The sequence below is a fragment of the Dasypus novemcinctus genome, chromosome 13 (genome assembly GCF_030445035.2).
Source record: "Dasypus novemcinctus isolate mDasNov1 chromosome 13, mDasNov1.1.hap2, whole genome shotgun sequence".
In the NCBI taxonomy this organism is placed as follows: domain Eukaryota; kingdom Metazoa; phylum Chordata; class Mammalia; order Cingulata; family Dasypodidae; genus Dasypus; species Dasypus novemcinctus.
Genome location: NC_080685.1, coordinates 87,914,541 through 87,939,658, shown reverse-complemented (window position 1 = coordinate 87,939,658; position 25,118 = coordinate 87,914,541). Strand labels below are relative to the sequence as shown.

General features: G+C 40.0%; 1 protein-coding gene and 1 non-coding gene across 8 annotated transcripts in view; one reads left to right on the top strand and one right to left on the bottom strand.

Annotated features, from left to right (window-relative positions):
- Positions 1-18,764, top strand: part of KDM5B (lysine demethylase 5B) — a 106,611-nt gene extending 87,847 nt beyond the window's left edge. For 3 of the 7 annotated variants that reach the window (XM_004481907.4, XM_058274966.1, XM_058274968.2), the window contains exons 23-27: positions 12,674-13,159; positions 14,074-14,185; positions 15,039-15,193; positions 16,021-16,344; positions 16,879-18,764. In XM_004481907.4, coding sequence (XP_004481964.3) covers positions 12,674-13,159; positions 14,074-14,185; positions 15,039-15,193; positions 16,021-16,344; positions 16,879-17,016 — 1,215 coding nt within the window. In that variant the 3' untranslated portion in view covers positions 17,017-18,764. Of the gene's footprint in view, positions 1-12,673; positions 13,160-14,073; positions 14,186-15,038; positions 15,194-16,020; positions 16,345-16,646 lie in introns of all 7 variants that reach the window. The other 4 variants (XR_011645531.1, XR_011645530.1, XM_012520981.3 and 1 more) reach the window with 2 other exon arrangements.
- LOC111761494 (U6 spliceosomal RNA) lies at positions 15,422-15,524 on the bottom strand. The gene has a single exon (XR_002794842.1). It is a non-coding gene; the product is annotated as a U6 spliceosomal RNA (small nuclear RNA).
- Positions 18,765-25,118: the final 6,354 nt, after the last annotated feature.

Sequence of the window (25,118 nt, the reverse complement as noted above, 5' to 3'; positions counted from 1 at the left end):
TTGAAGATGTTTCCCTATATTTTTTTCTAGTAGTTTTATTGATCCATTTTGAGTTCATTCTTGTATTGGGAGTGAGATAGGGGTCCTTTTTCATTTTTTTGGTTATGAATATCCAGTTCTGCCAGCACCACTTGTTGAAGAGATTGTTTGGTCCTATTGGTAGGTTTGTCAGAAACCAGTTGGTTGTAGAGGTGAGGATCTATTTCTGGACTCTGTTCCACTGATCAGTGTGTCTATCTTTATGACAATATCATGCTATTTTTTGACTGCTGTAGCTTTGTAGTATGATTCAAGGTCAGGCAGTGAGAGTCCTTCCACATTGCTCTTCATTTTAGGTGTTTCTGGCTTTTTGGATACCCTTTCCCTCTCAAATAAATTTGCAATTTTCTCTTTCTGTAGAGTTGACTTTTGGAATTTTGATTGGTATTTGTGGCTGTTTGAGATTATTTTATGAATCCCAAAAAGAGAAAGATTATGTTTGTAAACTAATCTATTCCTCTGTGAGTGATACCTTTGATTGCATTAGATTCAGCTGAGATGTTGTTGATTAAATTACCTGTTAAGATTAGGGCTTTGGCCATGTCAGTTAGGCATGACTCAGATTGAGTCCCCACCCCATTGGTGGGCCGACATAAATGGACACTTATTCAAGAAAACATGGGAAAAGAGAGCTCTGTTGTTTTTTGACCCTGGGGCCCCAGAGAGAGATGAACCATTTGCCTGATACCTTACAGCTGACTTTGGGAAGAGAGCCGAGACTGATACAGAAAGCCTAGAAAGAAACGAGCCCTATACCAGGAGAGAGAGGAAGTGCTAATAGACAGGCCCTATGTTAGCCTGCAGCTGAGAGAGAGAAAGCCCAGAGGGGAAGGGTGCACCCTCACAGAAATCAGTGACCATCTTGTTTCAGCATGTGGCAGCTGACTTTGGTGAGAAAGCAACCTTGAGTTGGATTCTTTAGGGCCTTGTAACTGTAAGCTTTTACCCCCAATAAATACCCATTATAAAAGCTAGCAGATTTCTGTTACTGTGCATCAGCACCCCTTTGGCAGACTAATACAAGTATTGCATTGAATCTATAAATAAGTTTGGATAGGATTGATATTGTCATGATATTTAGTCTTTCAAACCATAAACATGGAGTGCCTTTCCTTTTAATTAGGTCGTTTTTTTTCTTTTAGCCATGTTTATTGTTTTCTGAATACAGGTTTTTTTATTAAATTCATTCCTAGGTATTTGAGTAGGAATGAATACCTACTCATATTCAATGAATACGAGTAGGTATTTTTTCCCTGATTTCCCCTGATTTTTCAATACTAATACACAGACTCGATACAGAGGTGGAGTGGACATAACCATCCCAGGGGTCCACAGGATGGAGGAATAGAGTATGGATTAGAGCGGACTTAATGATATTCTATTCTGGAATTATTGTGATTAGTAATGGAAGTAAATGTAGCATTGAGATGGAGAAAGTGGCCATGGTAGCTGCTGAGGGTGGGGAGTGGGAAGAAGAGATGTAATGTGGGGGCATTTTCAGGACTTGGAGTTGTCCTGTGTGGTACTGCAGGGACAGTTACTGGACATTGGATGTCCTCCCATGTCCTACTGGGTGGACTGGGGGAGAGTGTAAACTATAATGTGGACCATTGACCATGTGGTGCAGCGGTGCTCAGAGATGTATTCACCAAGTGCAGTGAATGTCCCATGATGATGGAGGAGGTTGTTGTTATGGGAGGAGTGGGGTGAGGGGGGTGGGGAGTATATGAGGTCCTCATATTTTTTTAATGTAACATTTAAAAAAATAAAGACAAATTTAAAAAACACTACTGATTTTTGCATGTTGATCTTTTTTCAAAAAGATTTATTTATTTATCTCTTCCCCCCCCCACCCCCCCAGCTGTCTGCTCTCTGTATCCATTTGCTATGTGTTCTTCTGTGTCTGCTTGCATTTCTTGTCAGCAGCACCAGGAATCTGTGTCTCTTTCTGTTGGCATCATCTCTCTGTGTGTGCGGTGCCACTCCTGGGTGGGCTGTGGTTTTTTTGTGTGTGGTGGCTCTCCTTACAGGGTGCACTCCTTGCGCGTGGGGCTCCCCTACGCGGGGGACACCCCTGCTTGGCACAGCACTCCTTGTGGGCATCAGCACTGCATGTGGGCCAGCTCACCACATGGGTCAGGAGGCCCTGGGTTTGAATCCTGAACCTCCCATGTTGTAGGCGGACGCTCTGTCATTTGAGCCAAATCCGCTTCCCCATGTTGATCTTGTATCCTGCCACTTCCCTGAACTCTTTAACTCAGGTAGCTTTGATGTAGACATTTCAGAATTTTCTAAATATAAGATCATATTGCCTGCAAATAGTGGAAGTTTTACTTTATCTTTTCCTGTTTGGATGCCATTTATTTGTTTATTTTTCTTGTCTAATTGCTCTAGCTAGAACTTCAGTACAGTGTTTATTAACACTGGTGACAGTGAACATCTTTGTCTTATTCTCGATCTTAGAGGGAAAGCTTTCAACCTTTTCCCATTGATAATGATGTTGGCTCTGGCTTTTTGATATATGCCCTTTATTATGTTGAGGAACTTTCCTTCTACTCGTATCTTAAAAGTGTTTTTGTCAAGAAGGATGGTAAATTTTGTTGAATGTCATTTCTGCATTGATAAAGATGATTATATGTTTTTTTTTCCCCTTCAGTTTATTAAAGTGCTATATTACATTACTTGATTTTCTTGTGTTGAACCACCCTCGCACACCAGAAATAAATGCCCTTGGTCATGGTGTATAATTCTTTTGATATGCTCTGGTTTGAGAGATTGGTCTGGAATTTTATTTTCTTGTATCTTATCTGATTTTGGTATTAGGGTGAGTTGGCTTCATAAAATGTGTTGGGTAATTTGCCCTCCTTTTCAATTTTTTGGAAAAGTTTAAACAGGGTTGGTATTAATTCTTCATGCAATGCTTGGTGTAATTCACCTGTGAAGCCATCTGGTCCTGGACTTTTCTTTCTTGGGAGATTTTTGATGACTCATTCAATCTTAAAATATGATTGGTTTGTTGAGTTCTTGTTTCTTGTACAGGCAATGTAGGTTGTGTGTTTCTAGGAATTGGTCCATTTCATCTAGGTTGTCTAATTTGTTGGCATGTGGTTTACTATAATAACCTTTTATCTTTTTATCTCTGTGGGGTCAGTTGTAACATCCCCCCTTTGAGTTCTGATTTTATTTATTTGCATCTTCTCTCTTTTTTTCTTTGTTAGTCTAGCTAAAGGTTTGTCAATTTTGTTGATCTTCTCAAAGAATGAGCTTTTGGTTTTGTTGATTTTCCTATTTTGTTGTTCTCAATTTCATTTATTTCTGTTCTAAGATTTATTTATGCCCCCACCCCCACCCCCCGCCATTGTCCGCTCCCTGTGTCTGCTTGTTCTCTTTTAGGTGACACCCGGGAACTGATCCTGGGGCTTTCCAGAGTGGGAGAGAGGTGCTCTCATGCACCACCTTAGCTCCCTGGTCTGTTGTGTCTCTTACTGCCTCTCCTCTGTGTCTCTTTTTGTTGCATCATCTTGCTGCACCAGCTCTCTGCTCGGGCCAGCACTCCTGCGTAGATCAGCACTCATGTGAGCCAGCTCTCTTCCCCCGGCCAGCTTGCCTTCACTGGGTGGCCTGGGGAGTTGAACCCTGGACCTCCTATATGGTAGACGGGAGCCCGGTCATTGGAGCTACATCTGCTTCCCTGTTCTAATCTTTATTTCTTTCTGCTTGCTTCAGGATTAGTTTGCTGTTCTTTTTGTAGTTTCTCCAATTCAGTGAAATCTTTGATTTTAGCTCTTTTTCTTCTTCTTTTTTTGTGGATAAATTTATAATTTATTATAATCATAAAATATAATGCAATTTTTAAATATTGAATTGTTCTGTATGATTTTGCCACCACTGTTCTCCCACTTTTCATCATCACCTATGAGAATGCAACCATAGTCGTCTTTGGGTTCTTCTAACATGTCGTTTGTTTATGCGTTAGGGACATTTCACTAACTCGGGTTCTGTTCAATGTCTGATTACAACTTTATTGTCACACAATACACCCATTTTTGTTGTGTTTTGTTTTAAATTAATTTATTGAAGTCTATCACTCATACATAAACATAGATAAACAGTAAGTATATAATAATAGTTGTGAACTTACAAAACAAATATATATAACATCATATAAGACTCTCATAACCCTACCACCAATTTCTTGTGTTGTTGTTAAGCCTTTTTAAGTACTGATTAAAGAGCATTGTCAAAATATTACTACTAACCAAAGTATTTTCCCCCAATCAACCCTATTATTGTCTTTATACCATTTATATATGAACATACATAAACAATTAAGTGTGTAGTAAAGTTGTGAACTTGCAAAGCAAACGCATGACATCATACAGGGGTCCCATATATCACCCCTCCACCAACACCTTGCATAGTCGTGAGATGTTGTACATAATTTGTAACAAATTATGAAAGAATATTGTCAAAATCTTACTACTAGTCATAGTCCTTATCTAACATTTGATGTGTTTTTCCCCCAACCCACCCTATTATTATTTTTTAAATATATTTTTTATGACAGAACTTGTAAACTTATAAAACAATCATTCACATGTGCATTCACATGTTCTCAAACAACACGCCTCCATCAACCCACCACACTGGTGGAACATTTGCTACATAAGATAATATCATCTGATTGTTACCATGTCCATAGTGTACATTTGGCTCACATTTCCCATACTGCCTCATTATCAACACAGTACATCTTTTGTATAGATGCAAGAATATTATTACTGCTAACCACAGTCCATAGGTCACACCAGCTGTATTTTTCCCATGCATCTCCACATTCCCAACGCCCTGCAGTAGAGATGTACATTTGCTCTAGCTCACAAAGGACACTCTTGCATCTGTACCATCAACCACAATTCTCATCCATCTCTTAGTTTACTGTGCTTTTCAGTTCCTAGGTTATTCTCTAGCATTCTGTCAATTGTTTAGCTCTTCTTTTTATATGCAGGCATTTAGAGGTAAAAATTTACCCTCAGCACTGCCTTCATTGTATCCCATACTTTTTTATAAGTTATGTTCTCATTTTAATTTGTCTCAATATTATTATTCACTAATTCACTGATTGTTTAGGAGTGTATTGTTGAGCCACCACACATTTGCAAAATTTCACCTTTCCTGTCTGTTGATTTCCAGTTTCATTCCATTACAACATGAGAAGGTGCTTTGTATAATTTCAGTCCTTTTATATTTACTGAGACTTACCTGGGGTCCCAACATGTGGTCTATCCTGGAGAAAGATCTATGAACACTTGAGAAGAATATATAACCCACTGATTCAGGATGCAAAATTCTATATATGTCTATTAGATCTAACTATTTTATCATATTCAAGTTCTCTGTTTCCTTGTTAATCTTCTGTCCATTTGTTCTATCTCCTGATGGTGAGTGTTGTGTTGAACTCAGAGTTTGCCTCATATATTTTGGGGCATCCTGGTTTGGTGACAGAAATTCACTACTTCTTGGTGGATTGTTCCTTTTATTTATATATAAGGGTCTTCTGCATCTCTTACAACTCTTTGGCATTTAAAGTCTATTTTGTCTGATATTTGTATAACTTCCTGCTCCCTTTTGAGAGTTACTGTTTTCATGGAATATCTTTTTCCAATCTTTTGATTTCAGCCAATTTGTATCCCATTAGAGAGCATATGGATAGCTTTTGTTTTTTATCCATTTTGTCAGCCTGTATTTTTCTTTTTTTCAGCCTATATCTTTTTTTCTTTTTTTAAGATTTATTTATTTCTCCCCCCTCCCTCCATTGTCTACCTTTCTGTGTCCATTCGCTGTGTGTTCTTCTGTGTCTGCTTATATTCTCATTAGGCAGCTCTGGGAACCAATCCTGGGACCTTCCAGAGTGGGAGAGAGGTGATCATTCTCTTACACCAGCTCCTTGGTCTGCTGCATCTCATTATTTCTCCTCTGTCTCTTTTTGTTGTGTCATCTTGCTGTGCCAGCTCCCCGCACAGGCCAGCACTTTGCATGGGCAACCTTGCCACACGGGCCGGCTTGCCTTCACCAGGATGTCCTGGGCATCGAACCCTGCACCTCCTACATGACAGATGGGAGCCCAGTTGCTTAAGCCACATGTGCTTCCCCAGCCTATGTCTTTTGATTGGGGAGTTTAATCATTCACGTTCAATGATATTACTGTAAATGCATTAATTTACTTCTACCATTTTATTCTTTGGCTTTCTTAGTCATACCTTATTTTCATCTGTTTTCTTACTCTTTTAGTTATCCTTTCTGATAGTCTTCCCTTTTACACTCTCCATCAAGCCTCTTTCTACTGTCTCTTCCTTTCAGGCTGTAGGGCTCCCTTTAGTGCTTCCTGCAAAACCAGATTCCTTTTTATGAACTGTCTTAGGTTTTGTTTATTTGTGAATAATTTAAACTAACCTTCACATTTGAAAGACAATTTTGCTGGGTAAAGAATTATTGATTGGTAATTTTTCTCTTTCAGTATCTTAATTGTATCCTACTATTATCTTCTTGTCTCTGTGGTTTCTGATGAGAAATCTGCACTAAGCCTTATTGGGAGTCCCTTAAATGTGATGGTTTGCTTCTCCCTTGCTGCTTTCAGAATTTTCTCTTTATCATTGGTATTTGACATTCTGAGGAGTATGTGTTTGGAAGTAGGTCTGTTCAGATTTATTCTGATTTGAGTACCCTGTACTACTACTTGGGCTTGTAAATTCATTTCTTTTGTGAGAGTTGGGAAATTTTCAGCTATTTCCTCAAATACTCCATCTGCCCCATTGCGCTTTACTTCTCCTTCTGGAAATCCCATGACACAATGTTGTCGTGCTTTGTGTTATGCAAATTCCTTTGCTCCTGCTTAATTCTTTCCATTTTTTCCCTCTCTTCAATTTCACCTGTTCTGTCTTCTGTATCACTTATTCTTTTTTCTATCATTTTGAGTCTTCTGCTGTATGACTCTGATGTGTGATTTTTTTTTTTTTTTAAGATTTATTTCTCTCCCCTTCTCTCCCCACCCCCCTCCGGGTTTTCTGCTGTGTCCATTTGCTGTGTGTTTCTCTGCAGCCACTTGCATTATCCTGCAGCACTGGGTAGCTGCGTCTCTTTTTCATTGTGTCATCTTGCTGCATCAGCTCTCCATGTGTGTGGAACCACTCTTGGGCAGGCTGTGCTTTTTTCACATGGGGCATCTCTCCTTGGAGGGTACACTCCTTGTGTGTGGGGCACCCCTACGTGGGGACACCACGTGGCACAGCACTCCTTGCACGCGGCAGCACTGTGCATGGGCCAGCTTACCACACAGGTCTGGAGGCCCTGGGGATGGAACCCTGGACTCTCCATATGGTAGACCAATGCTCTATCAGTTGAGCCCTGTCTGCTTCCCTCTAATGTGTTTTTGAGCTACCTCTTGTGTCTTTCATTCCAGTAAGCTGTTATTTTTTTGTGTAGGTTTTCAAATTCTTTGTTCTCACCCAGGGTTTTCTTGATGTCCTTTATCTCTTTAGCCATACTGTGTTTCAACTCATTGATTTGATTTAGGAGATTTTGTGTTAACCTTGTTGATTAGTTGTCTTAAATTGTGCATCTCATCCTGCTTAGATATATTCCTTTGCTTGAACCGTATTTTCCTTTTTTGCCGATGTCTAGGCATCTGTTTATGATGGCGAGTTTAAGCTGATGCTCAATTTCTTTCTCTTGCATATGGACTCATGGTAGGAGGCTGCATGTTACTGCTGTTCTTTGATTACTGGTTCAACCTGTTCTTGCTCGTTAGGATTATTAATATTTAACTGCTTAAATCTGCGTCATGGACCCAGTAATGGCTTGCACACCTGCTTCCAAGGTCCCTGGGTGGGTGGTTGTAAATGCCATAAAAGCCTCTTATTTATTTACTTTTAGTTTTCTCACATGAACTTCCATGGTCTGCCAGCAGATGGTGCTGTTAGGCAGACCTGTCAGTTCAAACCCTGGCTGGTATGTTTTCACTGCAACTCTGGTGGGAACAATGTGATGGAGGATCCTGTCTCAGGGCTATTCAGAGCCTGGGAAATCAGACTTTCTCAGAAGCTGTTCTCTAACCTTTGCTAGCATTCCTCTCCCTTTTCCTGGGTAGGAAATAATTCCACCCCCCTCTGCATCCTCAACAATTAGACCTGCTCATTAGGGAGGGTGTTTGAGAGAGTTGCATCTCTTTAGTCTCATTCCGGCTTCGAGGGGAAACAGTGGCACAGCCCCACCTAGCCTGGAAGAGCTCATGATACCCGGCAGACTAAATGTGTTGGCTGAAAGCTGAATCAGCTTTAGGCTGTGTCCCTCTCTCTCCCCTTTCCTGGGGAGGTGGCTCAGTGCTGTTCACTCTGAAGGTGAAGGGATGGGTACCTGCAGCTGCACCTTTTACTCAGAGTTTTCATATTGAGATTCTTTTCCTTTGCGCCTCTCTCTTCTGGGTAGTGTCCAGCCCTCCCCTGGTATTCTAAGCCCTAGAACTTTTTTCCAGACCATTTCTACCTGTCCCTTAGTTATTTTTATGAGAAAGAAGTGAGTCCTTTGTCTCTTGAGTCCTCAGGCAATGCACTCCTAAACAGTCTGTGGGTCAAAGAAGAAATCACAAGGGAAGTTAGGAAATAAGAATCTTGAGATGATTGAAAACGAAAACAACATACCAAAACATGTGCTGTAACAAAGGCAGTGCTTGGGAGGGAAATGCATAGCTGTAAATGCTTACATTATAAAAGAAGAAATATCTCAAATGAGTAACCTAACCTCACACCTGGTAGCACTAGAAAAAGGACAGCAAACTAAACCCAAAATGAGTAGAAGAAAGGAAATAATAAAGATTAGAGTGGAGAAGATATATGAAGATATATGAAGATATATGAAATACAGAATAGAAAAACAATAATGAAACAAAAATCAGTTATTTGAAAAGATCGATAAAATTAACAAAACTTAAGCTAAACTGATAAAGAGTCCTGCAAATAACTAAAATCAGAAATGAAAGGGGGCATTACTACTGAACACCCACAGAAATAAAAAGGATTATAAGTGGTTACTATGAACAATGTTACACCAGCAAATTAGATAAATGTAGATGAAATAGACAAATTCCTGGAAACACACTAACTATGCTGACTCAAGAAGAAACAGACCAACAGCTAGTTAAAAAGATTAAAGCAGTAATCAGAAACCTCCCACAGAGAAGAACCCAAGACTAGATGACTTCAATAATGAATTTTGGGAAGCGGACTTGGCCCAATGGATAGGGAGTCCACCCACCACATGGGAGGTCCGTGGTTCAAACCCTGGGCCTCCTTGACCTCTGTGGAGCTGGCCCATGCGCAGGGCTGATGCATGCAAGGAGTGCTGTGCCACATGGGTATCCCCTGTGTAGGGGAGCCCCACGGGCAAGGAGTGCACCCCATAAGGAGAGCCTCCCAGTGCGAAAGAAAGTGCAGCCTGCCCAAAAATGGCACTGCACACACGGAGAGCTGACACAACAAGATGATGCAACAAAAAGAAACACAGATTCCCGGTACCACTGAAAAGGATAGAAGCAGTCACATAAGAACACAGCCAGTGGACACAGAGAGCAGACAACTGGGGGGGAGGGGAGATAAGTAAATAAAGGAATCTTTAAAAAAAAAAAAAAAAGAATTTTACCAACATTCCAAGAAGAATTAACACCAGTTCTGCTCAAACTCTTCCAGAAAATTACAGGACAGTGCACTTCCTAACTTATCCTATGAGGTCAATGTCACCCTAATTCTAAAGTCAGATAAGGACACTACCAAAAAAAGAAAAAATTACAGACCAGTATCCCGTTTGAATATAGATGCAAAAATCCTCACCAAAATACTAGCAAACTGAATCCAACAGCACATGAAAAGAATTATATACCATGATCAAGTGGGATTTATCCCAGATAGCAAACAGTGGGTCTGGGTCAACATAAAAAAATGAGTTAATATAATTACCATATTTATAGAATAAAAAAAATAAATATATGATCATCTCAATTGATGAAGAAAATGCATTTGACAAAATCCATCACCCCTTCTTAATAAAAAACAATTAGAAAACTAGGAATAGAAAGAAACTTTCTTGACATGATAAAGGGGGCATATATGAAGAACCCTCAACTAATATATTCAATGGTGAAAGACTGAAAACTTGCCCTCTAAGGTCAGGAATAAGACAAGGATGCCCACTATCATTATTGATAATCAACATTGTATTAGAAGTTCTAACCAGAGCAATTAGGCATGAAAAAGAAAAGACATTCCACGTGGAAGGAGTAAAATTATCCTTGCTTCTCAGGTGACATGATCTATTAATAGAAAATCCCCAAGAATCTACAAGACAGCTACTAGAGCTAATAAATGAATTCAGCAAAGTGACAAGGGTTACAAGATCAACACACAAAAATCATTGAAGTTTCTGTTTACCAGCAATGAGCAAAGCAAAAAGGAACTCAAGAAAATTACAATAGCAACTAAAAGAATAAAATATAAATAAATTTGTCAAAGGATGTAAAGGATTTGTACATGGAAACCTGCAAAAGAAATTAAAGGGGAAGCAGATGTGGCTCAAGCGATTGAGCTCCTGCCTGTCGCATGGGAGGTCTCAGGTTCAGTTCCCGATGTCTCCTAAAGAAGACGAGCAAAACAGCTAGTTGATGCAATAAGAGACAGGAGGAAAATATAATCAGAGTCAAAGCAGGTAGGGGAGGTGGCTTAAGCAATTAGGTGCCTCCCTACTGCATCATAGTTCCCAGGTTCAGTTCCTAGTACCTCATAAAAAGAAGACTAGCACACAGCAAAGAGACACAGCAAATGCATACAGTGAGGGGGTGAGGAGAAGTCAATTAAAAATTAAGGAAAAAAAGTTAAGACTTAAATGGAAAGCTCCCATGTTCATGGCTCAGAATACTTAATATAAAGATGTCAGTACTTCCTATTCAAAGTGATTGACATTTTTAACACAATCCCAATGAAAATTCCAGTAGCCTCTGCAGAAATGGAAAAGCCAACAATCAAATTCATACGGAAGGGCAAGAAGCCCTGAATAGCCAAAACTATCTGTCAGAAGAACAAAATTAACAGACTCTGATTTCAAATTGTTCCACAAAGCTACAGTAATCAAAACACTATGGTATTGGCACAAAGGTCAGACATTAGACCAGTGTAATAGAATTGAGAAATAAGCCCTTACTTACCCTATTGGCTAGTTATTTTTGACAAAGTCCACTTAATCGATAAAGAATAGTCTCAGGGAAGGGTGCTGGGAAAACTGGATATCTACATGCAAAAGAATAAAAGTGAACCCCTAACTCATATCCCATACTCAAAAATTAGTTCAAAATGAATTAATGACCTACATAAGAGATAGTACTATAAAACTCCTTTATCAATTGGACTTCATCAAGATTTAAAGATTTTGTACATCAAAGGACATTACTAAGAAATTGTAAAGACAGTCTACAGAAAGAGAAAATGTTTAGAAACCACATATTGACAAGGACATAATATTCAGAATATACAAGGAACTCCTACATAATTCAACAACAGAAGGACAAACCACACCATTAAAGAAATGGGTCAAGGACATGAAAAAACATTTCTCCAAAGAAGATATACAAATGGCGAAATAAGCAGGTGAGAAGATTCCCAACATCATTTAGCCATTAGGGAAATGAAACTCAAAACCACAATGAGGTACCATTTCGTATCCACTGGATTGGCTGTTAATAAAAAAACAGAATGTACTCTTAACAGATGTTGGTGAGGATGCAGAGAAGTAGGAATCCTTGAATATTATTGATATTAATGTAAAATGCTGTCCCTGCTGTGGAAAACAGTTTAGTGGTTCCTCAAAAAGTTAAGTGTAGAATTAACCATGTGATCCATCAATTCCACTTCTAGGTAAATACCCAAAGGAACTGAAAGTAGAGAGTCGAACAGATATTTATACCCTGACATTCATAACAGCACTATTTACAATAGCCTAAAGGTGGAAGCAACCCAAATGTCTACCAGCAGATGAATGAATAAAATATGGTATATACATTTGGGCGAATATAATTTCAACCTAAAAAAGGTGAAATCCTGATACATTCAAGTATATGGATATGAACTTTAGAAGACATCATGTTGAGTCAAAGAATAGATATTGTTGGTTTTACTTACATGAAATATATAGAAATGCAAATTTGTAGAGACAGAAAATAAGCTATAGGTTACCAGAGGCAGGGAGGGAATAAGGAGTTAATATTTAATGGGTGCAGAGTTTCTTCTTGGGGTGATGGGAAGGTTTTATTAATGATTGGTAATGGTAGCATAACATAGTGAATATGATTAATCTCACTGATTATTTCATATCATTGCAGCCCTGTGGGGCACATAATGTAATTATCTCCATTTTTACATGATGAAATTTTGTCAGAGTATGCTGCCCAAGGTACATGGTTTAATGTGAGGCAGTCCAGGATTTGAATGCAGGTAATCCTCTCTGGACCCCATCCTCTTAAACCCTAGAACCTTGAGTTTTAGGGGGACCACTGAGTTCTCTATGTCCTTGTCCTTGATTTGTAACTCCTTTTCAGATGGCAACACTTGGGGAAGCTCGTCTAAAGGAAATGGAAGCCTTGCAGTCTCTCAGACTTGCCAATGAAGGTAAATTGCTGTCACCTGTCCAAGATGTGGAGATGAAAGTCTGCCTATGTCAGAAGGCCCCAGCTGCTCCTATGATCCAATGTGAACTCTGCAGAGATGCTTTCCACACTAGCTGTGTGGCAGTACTGAGTATTTCCCAAGGTCCCCGAGTCTGGCTTTGTCCCCATTGTCGGAGGTCAGAGAAACCTCCCTTAGAGAAAATTCTGCCCCTGCTGGCCTCCCTGCAGCGTATCCGAGTTCGCCTTCCTGAGGGAGATGCTCTTCGATATATGATTGAAAGAACCGTGAACTGGCAGCACAGAGCTCAGCAACTGCTTTCATCAGGGAATCTAAAATTTATGCAAGATCGAGTGGGATCAGGACTGTTAATTAGCAGATGGCAAGTCTCAGCAGGACAGGTGCCAGAGACAAACAAGGTGAGTCTGAACATTTCTTTGCTGGTATTGGAAATTGCATAGTTCTGTACCTTTTTTTTTTAATCTGTAGCTCTGGTGTCAGTGTTTCCTTGGTGATAACTTTTCTGTTTCCAGCACTCACTTTATCTATAGCTTCCTATTTCAAGGGTAATGTCTATCTACCCTGTATCCTTGTAGTCAGGAGTTGTTTATTAGGTACTTGGTTTCTATAGAACATATAGTCATCTTTACATATATATGCATATAATTTTTCTCTGTTTTAATCCAGATATTTAGCATTTTACATATATATGTACATATACATGAGCATATTTTTAAAATTTTTGTTTTATTAGAAATTCTTTTATTGCTTGTTCTCTTGCTTAAGTCACTGAGTAGAAAGGGAAAGTTGGAAGTGTTTGAGCACTATATTGCTTCAGAGGAGAAGCTATGAGTTTCATGCTATCCACAATCTTTCTACCAAAAGCCAGATTCTTATGACCATCACTAAAATGGGGAGAATTTTCTGTCCTCTTTTGTATATGATACCTGCAGGAAAAGAAGGTGAAGATGTCAAAAAGTACAACCAGGAAGGGACAGTATTCAATCTTGATATAAAGTTAACCTGATAACTTACAAATCTAGTACAGATTTCTTTATCAGAGCTATCGTTCACCACTGCCCTCTTCTATATGGACAGAGACACATGAATGACATCATTTGGTCCAGGGTTCAATCCTGGGCCCCAGTACCTTAAAAAAAAAAAAAAAAAAAAAAAATCTAAAACACAAGAGGCTCCTTTCAGTTCAGGAAAGTCAGGTCTTTTCTCTTTCCTGGTTGCCTATCTGACAACTCAGGCTACTTTCATTAGAGCGCTGGGAATAATTTTAATCCTGGAAAAGCCTTACTACTACAGAATGTTTTCCTTCCATTAGGTATCTCAACCTACTGGCACAACATCCTTTTCCTTGCCTGATGACTGGGATAACAGAACCTCATATTTGCACTCTCCCTTTTCTACTGGACGAAGTTGTATCCCTCTCCATGGTTTGTATTTTTTAATTATTTTGGAGGCTGGGAAAGTAACGAGGGATTTTGTACTAGGTTTTTGTTAATAGGTGATCAGGTACTATAAAAAACAACTTTATTCTGTAATCCTTAGACATAGGTTACTATATATTGGCAAGGTTGGGAATAGGTCTTTTTTGAAGGTTTCTAAGTACAAAGGAAATACGAAGGGTTTATGTCTGTTTTTTTCAGGGATGAAAGCATTAATCCCATTGCCAACTGATCATTTCATACCAAATATTCAGGTCAGATGCTAAGTCATGGGCTCCCTTGTTGCTACAGTACTTAGGAGACTTGTGGAGGATCTTAAAGATAATCCATACTTGAAATCTACCTCCTTTTTTCCTATACTTAACCTATAAGTCCTGCCATGTGAGTTCTGCCTATTGTTGCAACTGGAGGTCTGATCCTTAGTCGCCCCATCACAGTGTGCGTCTAGTAGTACTGCAGCTATTTGATTTGCTCACCTTTTCTCTGTCCTGAGCTATCAACTTGTTTCAGTGCTTCCTATTAAAAGCCATCAAGGCAGAGAGGTACTATCCCTTCTGCATTAGCAATAAATAAGTGAAGAGGGGATTCTGTATAGAATTAGCATTTCACTGGTAATCAGAAGAGGTAGGAAATCTCATTTAGGCTCTGTTATTTTTTGCAGCTGTAGGCAGGTTAACTGAATCTAGCTTCAACTGGACATAATTGAAAAGAAGAGGGTGGTAGTGGTATGAGGGACAAGCCTTCTTCCAGCTCGTCCTATAGGTCTAAATGTGAATGTGAACAGCGTTCATTAAAACGTGGTGTTTCTGTCATAATTAAGATTTGGTATGATCTTTAACAGGCATTAGTCCAGAAGTGAATGAACTATTAATGGAAGCCCAGTTGCTCCAGGTATCCCTTCCTGAAATTCAGGAACTTTACCAGACTTTACTTGCAAAGCCAAGCCCTGCTCAGCAAACTGACCGAAGCTCACCAGTTAGATCCAACATTGAGAAGGTAGGTATCACTAGAAGGCAGAATCTGACTGGGGCTATATGGTTTTTACTGCCATTTCTTTTAAATAGTGGGGTGAATGAGATGGTATCTTTGATCCAGGAAAGGTTAGCTTCTTAGCAAGGAGTTTGTGGGTAGGAGACCCCAGGGAGCTATTCAACAAAGATAAGAGCTGTTCAACTGTTGTGTTTCTCTCTTATATCACCCCTTCTGGTTGCTAGTAAGAGCTTCAAAAATATGGAACACTTCACGAATTTGCATGTCATCCTTGTGCAGAGGCCATACTAATCTTCTCTTTATCATTCCAATTTTAGTATATGTGCTGCTGAAGCAATGGCAGTATAGGGCCATTATTAATTGTTTTCCATTAATGCCTCTTACTCCTGTAAGGGGTGGGTGTATGTCTTTAAAGAAGGAAGGCAGCAATGTGGTTCCTTAAGGTTATAGTTCACAGGATAACCATAAACACCTAGATAGTAACTTGATAGCAATCAGTCACTTACTTAGGGATTTGGTGGAAAGAAGAATCTTTGTGGCCATCTCTCCATCTCCTGGGTGCTGGTTGGCTAATGAAGGCTAATCTTTAACGTTTCCTTTTTCCTGTGTTCCTTTTTCCTGTGTTCCATTAATAGCACCCACAGTGAGTTAAACCAGTTGTCTTATAGGTCTTGGCTGAGCATGAAGGGGATAAGAGATACTTTGGATGCCATGTTTTTTCAATATTGAAGGGGGATCATCTGGTTTCTAGTATATATGTTCCCTTTAGATTCACTAGTTTTAGTGGTAGGCAAACTGTAGGCTAAAATTGAATTTTCCTATCTTCTACCCAGAATGACTGCTGCCGAGGGAAGCGAGATGGAATCAACAGCCTTGAGAGAAAACTGAAGAGACGCCTGGAAAGAGAGGGCCTATCCAGTGAACGGTGGGATCGAGTTAAAAAAATGCGGACCCCCAAAAAGAAGAAAATCAAACTGAGCCATCCCAAGGACATGAACAATTTCAAGTTAGAAAGAGAGCGTAGTAGCTATGAGTTAGCCCGTTCTACTGAAACTCATTCCCTGCCCTCAGACACATCCTATTCTGAACAGGAAGACTCTGAGGATGAAGATGCCATCTGCCCAGCTGTGAGCTGCCTGCAGCCAGAAGGAGATGAGGTCAGTGAGGTTTGGGCCATAGAGGACTTGCTTTCCCTTAACTCAGAAACCCTGTAAGCTAGACCTCATCTCGCTGGGTCTTTCTCTTCTGCTTATCTGCTTTGAGCTGATCTGAATGGATTGCTCAGCCCTTCCCCCACTGATATCTCTGCTCTTACCATCGTTCCTGGGTCTTCTTCCTTTTCTTGAAGAAACTCTTGTTCTTCCCTTTTTCCTTTTCTTGCTCCTACAGCTTTCACCGTCCCGGCGCTAAGAAGGTGGGAGGGATGCTGATGTAATGCCCTTTTGCTTACTTATCACAGGGCGGCGCTGTCTTAACCCCAAAGCAGTCACGACTTGAAGAATGGCTTTGACTCGGTTGCTTTGGCTGGTGAACCAGCTACACTCATTTGGCTTAGCTGTTTTGCCAGAGGTCCCAGTGGTGGGACAGTGACCGTTACTGGTAAATGGCCTGAATATTTTGAGGCTGGCCTGCCCAATTTTGAATCACATTTTTTCCTCTGAAAACCCCATCTCCCTGCTCTTTGTAACCAGGTGGACTGGGTCCAGTGTGATGGCAGCTGCAATCAGTGGTTTCATCAGGTCTGTGTTGGTGTTTCTCCAGAGATGGCAGAGAAAGAAGACTACATCTGTGTGCGCTGTACTGTGAAGGACACACCAAGCCGAAAGTAAAAAACAAATACTCCCACTTAATGTAATTCAGGACTCCAACCAAGAAGATTTCTTTAATTTCTCAGCAAAGCTACAGGACTGGTATTCAAACCAGCCTGTAAACGGTGCTATTTCTATTCCTTAAGGGATCATTTTTCCAGAACTCTTTGAAAAAAAGAAAAAACAACTAAAAAATTTTTTGACACTTTTGTATTTTTTTCCTTAAGAGCTGTTTGTGATTGTTGAGGTTTGAAACACTGACTGTTTTTTGCAGGGGTTTCCACCAATTTAGAAGGCATTGAAGCTTGCACCTTTTCATGTACAGCATTAAAACCTTACCTCTGTCTGGGATTTACCGGCTTAAGAGTCCAACTCGGTTTCAGTGCCCAGAAAGGCACCAGAAATTCCAGTAAATCCTCATTTGAGGAATCTCTCTCGTTTACTCTGTTACCACATTGGGGAACTTAAGTTTTTCACTTTTGGGGTTTTGTTTGTTTCTCTCTTTATCCACTTTTTTTTTTCCTGGTAGACTAGGTTTATTTATCTGAGCAATAACTTCTATGTCTGGTTTCAGTGGCTGGAATTAAAAACAAAACAAAACAAAACTTGGAACAGTGTGTTGGTGCTTTAGCGTTTGTTTGATGTACAGAATGCAAATATCTAGTTTCTAGTGTCACTGATGAACTAGTGATGTAGAAAAGCGACTGCTCTGTAAGTAATTGCCACAGCTGTATTTTGGCTTTCTCCCTGCCCCTTTCTTCCCTCACCTCACCTTATCGTTTTTTGTTTTTTAATTTTTCTTTTTTTTTCTTTTAAAATTTTGGTAGTTTGTATCAAATGGTGCAGTTTATAGTGTGGAATAAATCCTTGGTCATAATATAACATTAAATGCTGGTTATTTAGAGCCATTAGACTACAGTTTCTTCTGCCCATCTATCCTCTGGGCTTCTCAGAGCCAGAGGGGATTGTTCACTTTGCCCTTGCCCATCCATGCTGCAGTAGCAGTGGATACCAGTCTGCAAACAACATTAGGGGATTCTTCTGTTGCATCTTGCTCTGTTTGGTGGGCCATAGGCCTCCAGCCCTCACTAGTAAAATATAACTCAATCTTCAAAGAATAGAACCTGTGTTTTAAAGTCATGCTGGTGTGGTGGTGTTTTTGTTTTTGTTTTTAAATGTCCCCAGGTTTATTGAAAATATTACAGCAGAGCAGAAAGAATCAAACAGTAAAGCCATGCTGTTTTTTAATAAGCTTTCTTGGGAAGTTGGGAAATTACTCCAATCCTCAAATCAGTTCTCTGTGGACAGGATGCCTTTTTTGGGTTTGTACTGGCAGGGAAACATATTTTAAGGTTAAATGGCAAAAGGAAATCTAAGAAAGACATCCTCACAGAAGTCTGGGAATGTACGGGTTGAGTAGAAACTCACAACGCCCAGGATATGCCTTTCTGTTGTCCTTTCCTATCTTTTTCCCTCACTGTAGTTTTTTTACTAGACATGAATAGCCCATTTATTTTTCCTTCCTTTTCTTTTTAAAGGGCTGTGTTCTGCAGTGGAGAAGGCTTTCTGGTGAACAGAATGGACTCTTGCTTACTTTTTTCAATTCTCTTCCTACATTCTATAGCCATAAACCTGAAGATGGGAGAACTAGAGGATCATTAATAAAATAAACAACAAAAACAAAAATAACACAGTTTGTGATGTAGCAGAGACTTAAATGTACTATCCCCCTTTATGCAATTCAAATAATTAAATCTCTTTAAGAACGACTCCTAGTTGTCTGCAGTTTTCCCACAGTTGTTGTTATGTTTCTCTTTGTGTGATTGGGGTTTGGGAGCCAAGAGAGAAGAATATAGTCTCCAGAATACAATCTGGAATAATAATAGTTTGGCCTTTTTAGAATCCAAGTTCTTAGAGCCTCCTGACATTGGGACAGGATGCCAGCTGTCCTAATCCTCATCTTCCACTGAGAAAGTAACCTTAGAGGGCACACTGCTACTAGAATAAATCTTTGCCTTTAGAACTTTTGCCGTTCTAATATGCACTTTCCACTCCTCATACTAGATTTTCCTTTTTAATCTGCAGTTTGTACATAATACTTGACAGTAGCAACCTTGGTATGGTAGGAATCGCTGCATCTCTGGGTGAGAGGGGAAAGGTAGGCATGTGTGTATTTGAACCACTCCCTTCCCAGGTGAGAGCCACTGATATTTTTACATGTGATGATATCGAAGTTAAAGTACGTGTCAGTTGTCCAAAATTATACAAAACCTGGGCTTTGTCTTCCAAGTTTCCTGTAGTATACCTCCTTCCTCGCACATGTCAAACACAGATTCATTTGCCTTCTGTTTGTACCCTAAATAACTACAGTGTTATCTAAAACCATGCTTTCTTGTGTATTAGCTGCGAAGCTAGTTTTATACCTTGGAGAAACTTTGACCTTTGGGGGAAAGAAGATAAACACACAGAGAAACAGATAACTTCAGTTTTCCATCACAGTAGTCTTGCAGGTATATGAGATAGGAGAGAAGAAGAGCTGTATTAGATTAGTGCCCGAGCCACGAGGGTCAGTGGGTAAAAAATCTGATGAACTTGGCACCGAAGAGTGGATGAAGAGTGCCCTCACTCAGTGACTTGTGTTTTGTTTTATTTTTTTCCTTTCAGATTTGACTGGGGGATACCTTCTGTAGAAAGGTCTTGGCGTCTTGTACATCATAGCCTCTAGCCTGGAAAATTTGTAATTTGGACTAGCTATAAAGGAGGTTAACCTCTCTGGTGCAATTTCATTTCTGCATCCTGGGAGGGGGGACTCATTTTTCTATTCCAAGGTTAACCTAAAGCCAGAAGTGCCACCTGTGGTGGTGGAGGTTGGTCAAAACTTGAATTTGCCTCCTTCATTCTGCCATGCAGAGCTTAAGAAATTGAAATCTTTAGGCTTTGGATCATGTATTTTGCCAGAAGGTCTGATATGTACCTAACTGACCATTATTATCTCACCATACAAATGAACATGACCCTTTGGATATTAGTGAAGATAAGCCTAAGAAGAATGGACTTCTACCTGGAATGAGTTAAATACTGGCTTTTCTTTCTTGCCAGCCATTGTTCTGTCATGGTACTTTTATAATGGGTTCCTGCCTCTTCCTTTTTTTTCACTAATAATCTTGGTGGACATTAGCTGTCTATTTAAGACCTACTTCTGGCTTAAAGCAGGTATTGGCTGGTATTGGTGTACATGACTTTTGCTGCCTAGGTTTCCTGCCATTAAACACAGACTGGAATGAATTATAGATAATAGGTGATAAATACCTGTAACAGGAGATAGAATTGGACAAAAAAATCCTTTAAAAATCATTGCCCATTGCCAAGCATTAAGCCAGAGCTGGTTATTCATTCAGCTGCAGACTGACTATATATTGCCAGTCCATGCTGGGGATCAGCCTTTAATTTCCATAATTCAAATGGGCTTTCCTTGATAAAATGATGCAGAAAATACAGTTCCCTTTTGAGGAGACATTGCCTGCTGGGAAGAAGAGCCAAGGAAAGCAATGAAGATCACATTATGAGCCTTTAGCTCTGTGAAGATCAGGAGTCCTCGCTCAACGCCTAGTGACAACAAAGCACCAGAATGATGGCTTTACACTCTTGTTCTTTTGTCCTGCTCCCTTGTATGCAGCTCCTTTAAGCCTCAAAGCTTCCTCTGAGAGGTTCCATGTTGTAACATGTAATAGAAATGTTATTGAAAAGCTGCCTAAACAAGAAATTGTATAAAGTAGGAACTTGTATAAAATAATACTGTTGTAAATCCACTCTCGAGGTATAAAGAATGAATTGTAAATTGTATGTTTCATATTTCCCTTCAAGTTTATCTAAAGTAAACAAATTTTCATGTTTTCATGATTGCTTACAAAGGAATGCACTTTTACATTTTTCTTCGTGTAAATAGAACATTTAAAGCCAACTAACAACAGAAAGTCCAGCTCCCTGTTTTGGTTCTGGGTTAATTGTATAAGGATGAAGGGCTGGTACGTTTTTATTTTCAGGATAAACCTGCATTATTTTCAGGATAAACCTGCATTGTGATTGTGGAATCAAATGATTGTGAGGTGATTGGATCTGTTCCAGGTGAGTGGAGGCCAAAGAACTATTCTTTCTGCTTCCCCTTGGATGGGAAAATGGGAAAATTAAAAAGTTGTCTTTCTGAGGAAACAATTGCTCTCTTTAAAACAAGTGCCCAAAACCACACCTCCACCCCTTGCAAATCTAGGTCTTGGCAAACTTACCCAGCTGGAACTTGGAGAAGAGTTTCAACCACTGACTCTCCTGTCTGCCCTTTGAAATTTTTTCACTGACTAGAATTCTAGTATGAGCATAGATTAAAAAAACAAAAAAAAAACCCTTTTGTTTATGATTAGGACAGGTTGTCAAACAGTTAAGAAGACGGTTAAAACAGGAAAAGATATATTTGATTTTAAACTAATAAATATATTCACTTAAACTAATTTAAAACAATGATTACAGTTTGGTGGTAAGGGCCTTCTCAAAACAACTAAAATGCATTATTGATGATTTTCAGTTGGGCTGCTTTAAGTAGATAAAGAATGTAGATGTTGTGAAGCAATGTGACTTTAGAATTTTAGGGATTTATTATCTCCAATCTTTTATAAGGGTTTCACCCTAATTTAACAGCAGTTTTTATAAGCAATTTAGTCTGGTTTTCATAAAAATAACTCCACTTATTTCATTGTTTTTCTAATAATTAAAATGTAATTACTATAAGTTTATTGTCCAATTAGAGGAACACTCAATGGGTGAGAGCAGGAGAGAGCTGGCCACAAGTGTTAAGCAGGTCAAGACCACCAGTATATTTTACAGAAAGACTCTTAATACGTTACTCGAGTTGCTTAAGAGGGTGTCTACAGGGTTTGAAGTCACTTGAATATAAGACTTTATGCGCTCCTAGGAGATGGCTGCTGTTAAAGATATTCCATAGCCTCTGAAGCTGTCCTCACCCACTGACCAGTTATGGCACACATGGGAATGTTATTTTAATGTTGAGTGACTACCTTTTATGGTCATTTTCCCTTAGAATGGCCCCTCACGGTAGACATCAAGTATTCCTGTTTCATAAGTGTGGAAACTTAAGAGATTAAGTAACTTGCCCAAGCCAGGCACTAGGAGAAATGAAACTGATTTTGGACCTTAACCTCTTTTTTCTTTTTCTTTTTTTTTTGAGGAAATTCCCGTATGGAAAAAGGCCACTAAACCTCTTGAACCGCATCTGCTCCCATCTTAACCTTATTTTAAGGAAGAGTTTATTGCTCTGTTTGCTTCCTGGCACCTCCTCTAGGGTTGTCTACAGCTTGGCTCTGGGTTTGGTGAACCTGCTTCATCCCATTATCCATGCTTCTACCTTCCTCTTGCACCTAGGCAGCAAGGAAACTGGAGAATTGTGGCTTACAGTTGAGTTTGTGGCCCTGGTTGTGAGGTGCTTTTATTTTCTGGAGAGGTCTCGAAACCTAGCAGCCATAGTTGGTCCTGAAATGATCGCTTTTTTCCTCATGGAAATTTGAGAACACATGGTTAGTACTTGGTTCCATAACTATGCTGGTGGAGTAGTAGCTGTGTTTTCTGTCGAGGGTCATCCTGTGTATCTTCAATTAGGCAAGTTCAACAAGAGGCAGGTCCTGGACACAGACTGAGCCTGTCATACCCTGGAGATTGTCTAGCAGGGGTCATGGTGGACATGAGTGTTCACACTTCATTTCCATCTCATACACCCCCCACACACACACCCAACCTCCAGCCTTCACCAAACTTGGAGTAGGCCTTCTTACTGAATAAAGAGAAAATGGTGTTCAGAAACCAGATCAGAGAAGAGTTTGAAGAAGTTTGCCTGAAAATGCAAGCTTTCAACTCAAATCTTATTTTCCACTGAGTTCATTCGACATCTGTTTACTGAGCCACTATCAGATTTAAGATAACTCTGGCTGCCACTCCAGACTTGGTCACCAGGTGGCACTATTCAGTTCCCATAAGTACTAGGCATCTTATTTTAATGTAGGTCCATCCTGTTTGTTGGCCAGAAGGTGGGGAAAATTAGTGAGCTAAATTAGTGAGCTTAGACAACCTGAACTAATACTATTAAGGGCTGTAAAACTCCAGCCCTTCTAACAGAGAAATCCTTCGGGTAGAGTCACACCATCTGCCCCCAGGTTGTGTCTCTGATTATAATTTATAGATTCAAGGATTAAGGGTAGGGTAGAGATAAGGCACAGTGCCCCTCTTGGTGCAGGCAGCACAACCTACATGATGACCACAGGGAGAGGCTGGCCTTAATCAAAGGACTGAAGTGTGCTGATTGGAAACCTCACTGTTAGTTCTTCCCACAGAGCCACCCTCTGGATAAAGAAGTATCAACACATTATGGAGGGCTTCTGAGTCCAGAATGGCTAGGCCCTTGGAAAAGCAAACACAGGAGGAACTCTTTAGATGACTTGTAGACTGAGCACTGAGGATGCAGTCATGGAGAATGTGGGGTTTGAGCTGGGATATGGAGAGTACTTGTATAAAGCTCATCGCCAATAGTTGAGCCAGAGTTAAAACCCATGTCCCAGTATACATTAGCCATGCTTTTTCCACTCTTGGTTTCTACCACCTCACGAGTATTTTTTTTAAAAGTAATTTCTATAGCACCAACTGCCAGGCTTTATTCTAAGGGCTTCATGTATATTATTTAATCCTTACAAACACTTAGAAGTTAATATTTCCCTGTGGGTTGGAGTGGAGGACTGGCGATTTGAGGCAAAATTGTGCCCTTAGTTGTTAGAGTTTGAAATAAGCATGTCAGTGTTTTACTCTATACCTGCTAGATCCCTGGAGGAGGAACTTCAGAGTTCTTAAGGGAAGGTTATGACCAGTTCTACTGTTTGTTTTGTCATGGAATATAGCAGCCCATTCCCTAGTCTGAACTAATGTCAATCACAGTTGTATTGCTTCTAACATTAATCCCCTAGTACCCCGAAACCAGGGGGTGTGATAGAGTTGTTGGAGGAGAGGAATGGGTGTTTTCCAGGCCTTTAAGGATAAGCCATCAGGAACTTCCAATAAGCAACAGAAGAGGGCAGTGGAGGACTAGGGTTTGAGCTACTCGCCTCCATAGTTCCCAGAGCTGGAACTGGGCTCACTGGAGGAGAGGCAATGGTAGAAAGACTTAGACACCCAACGTCGCTCCCCATTCATTTGCCTCTGTACAGTCCTGGCCTAAGGATATATCTTCTGCAATGTTATACCCCTCACACAAAGTGTTTCGGTTCTTTTTAGGGGGGATTTGTAAGATTCCTCAGCTCATGCCCCAGCTTGGGTTATAGACTTAAAACTGAAAAATAAGGCTTTGGTTTCTATTCTACCTTAGACAGAACAATTACCTGCCCATTGTATTGCGTGCCCCCTGTGTTCTCTAGGTTTTATAGATTCAGGAATGTATAGATAACAGACACTAACCAAAGAACTCAAAGTTTACTGTGGAAGGGAGCTATGTGAACACATCTTTCCAGTTTCTTGGTCTAGTGGGCATGTGTAAATTGTGATGGAACTGGAGAACAGAGTCAAACTTGAGAAAGGTGAATGTTTGAGTTGACATGAGCTAGGTTATCACCAAACAGGCCTTATGGCCTAGCTAAGAGTGGGGCCCTAGAGCATTTAATATAAGAACGGTTTGCCAGATCCCTAGGGATATTTTGTCCTTATCCTAGCTCCTCTTCAAAACTTCCTCCCTGCAATAAGTTTGACTTGACCGCAGCTCCCTAAAAGCACCACCTAAGTGAATTAGAAGCATTGATTGCAAATTGTTCCAGTAAAGGTGTTCCTCTGCATAAGGACAGACTTTGCTCTCAGAGTGGGGTACTTGAATATTGAGGCTAGGTACAAATTCTCTGCCTAACTGGGTAGACAAGAGCCAGGGGAATGGTGCCAGGAATCTCTGTTCAACCCATTCAGGAACCCTCAGTGTAGCCAGAACAAGAAGTACGTCTAGGGCAAGTTGAAGAAAAAGACATTTCAAGCAAAGAAATAGCATCTATAACAGAAATAATGAAAGCCAACACAACACTTAGTATGTGTGA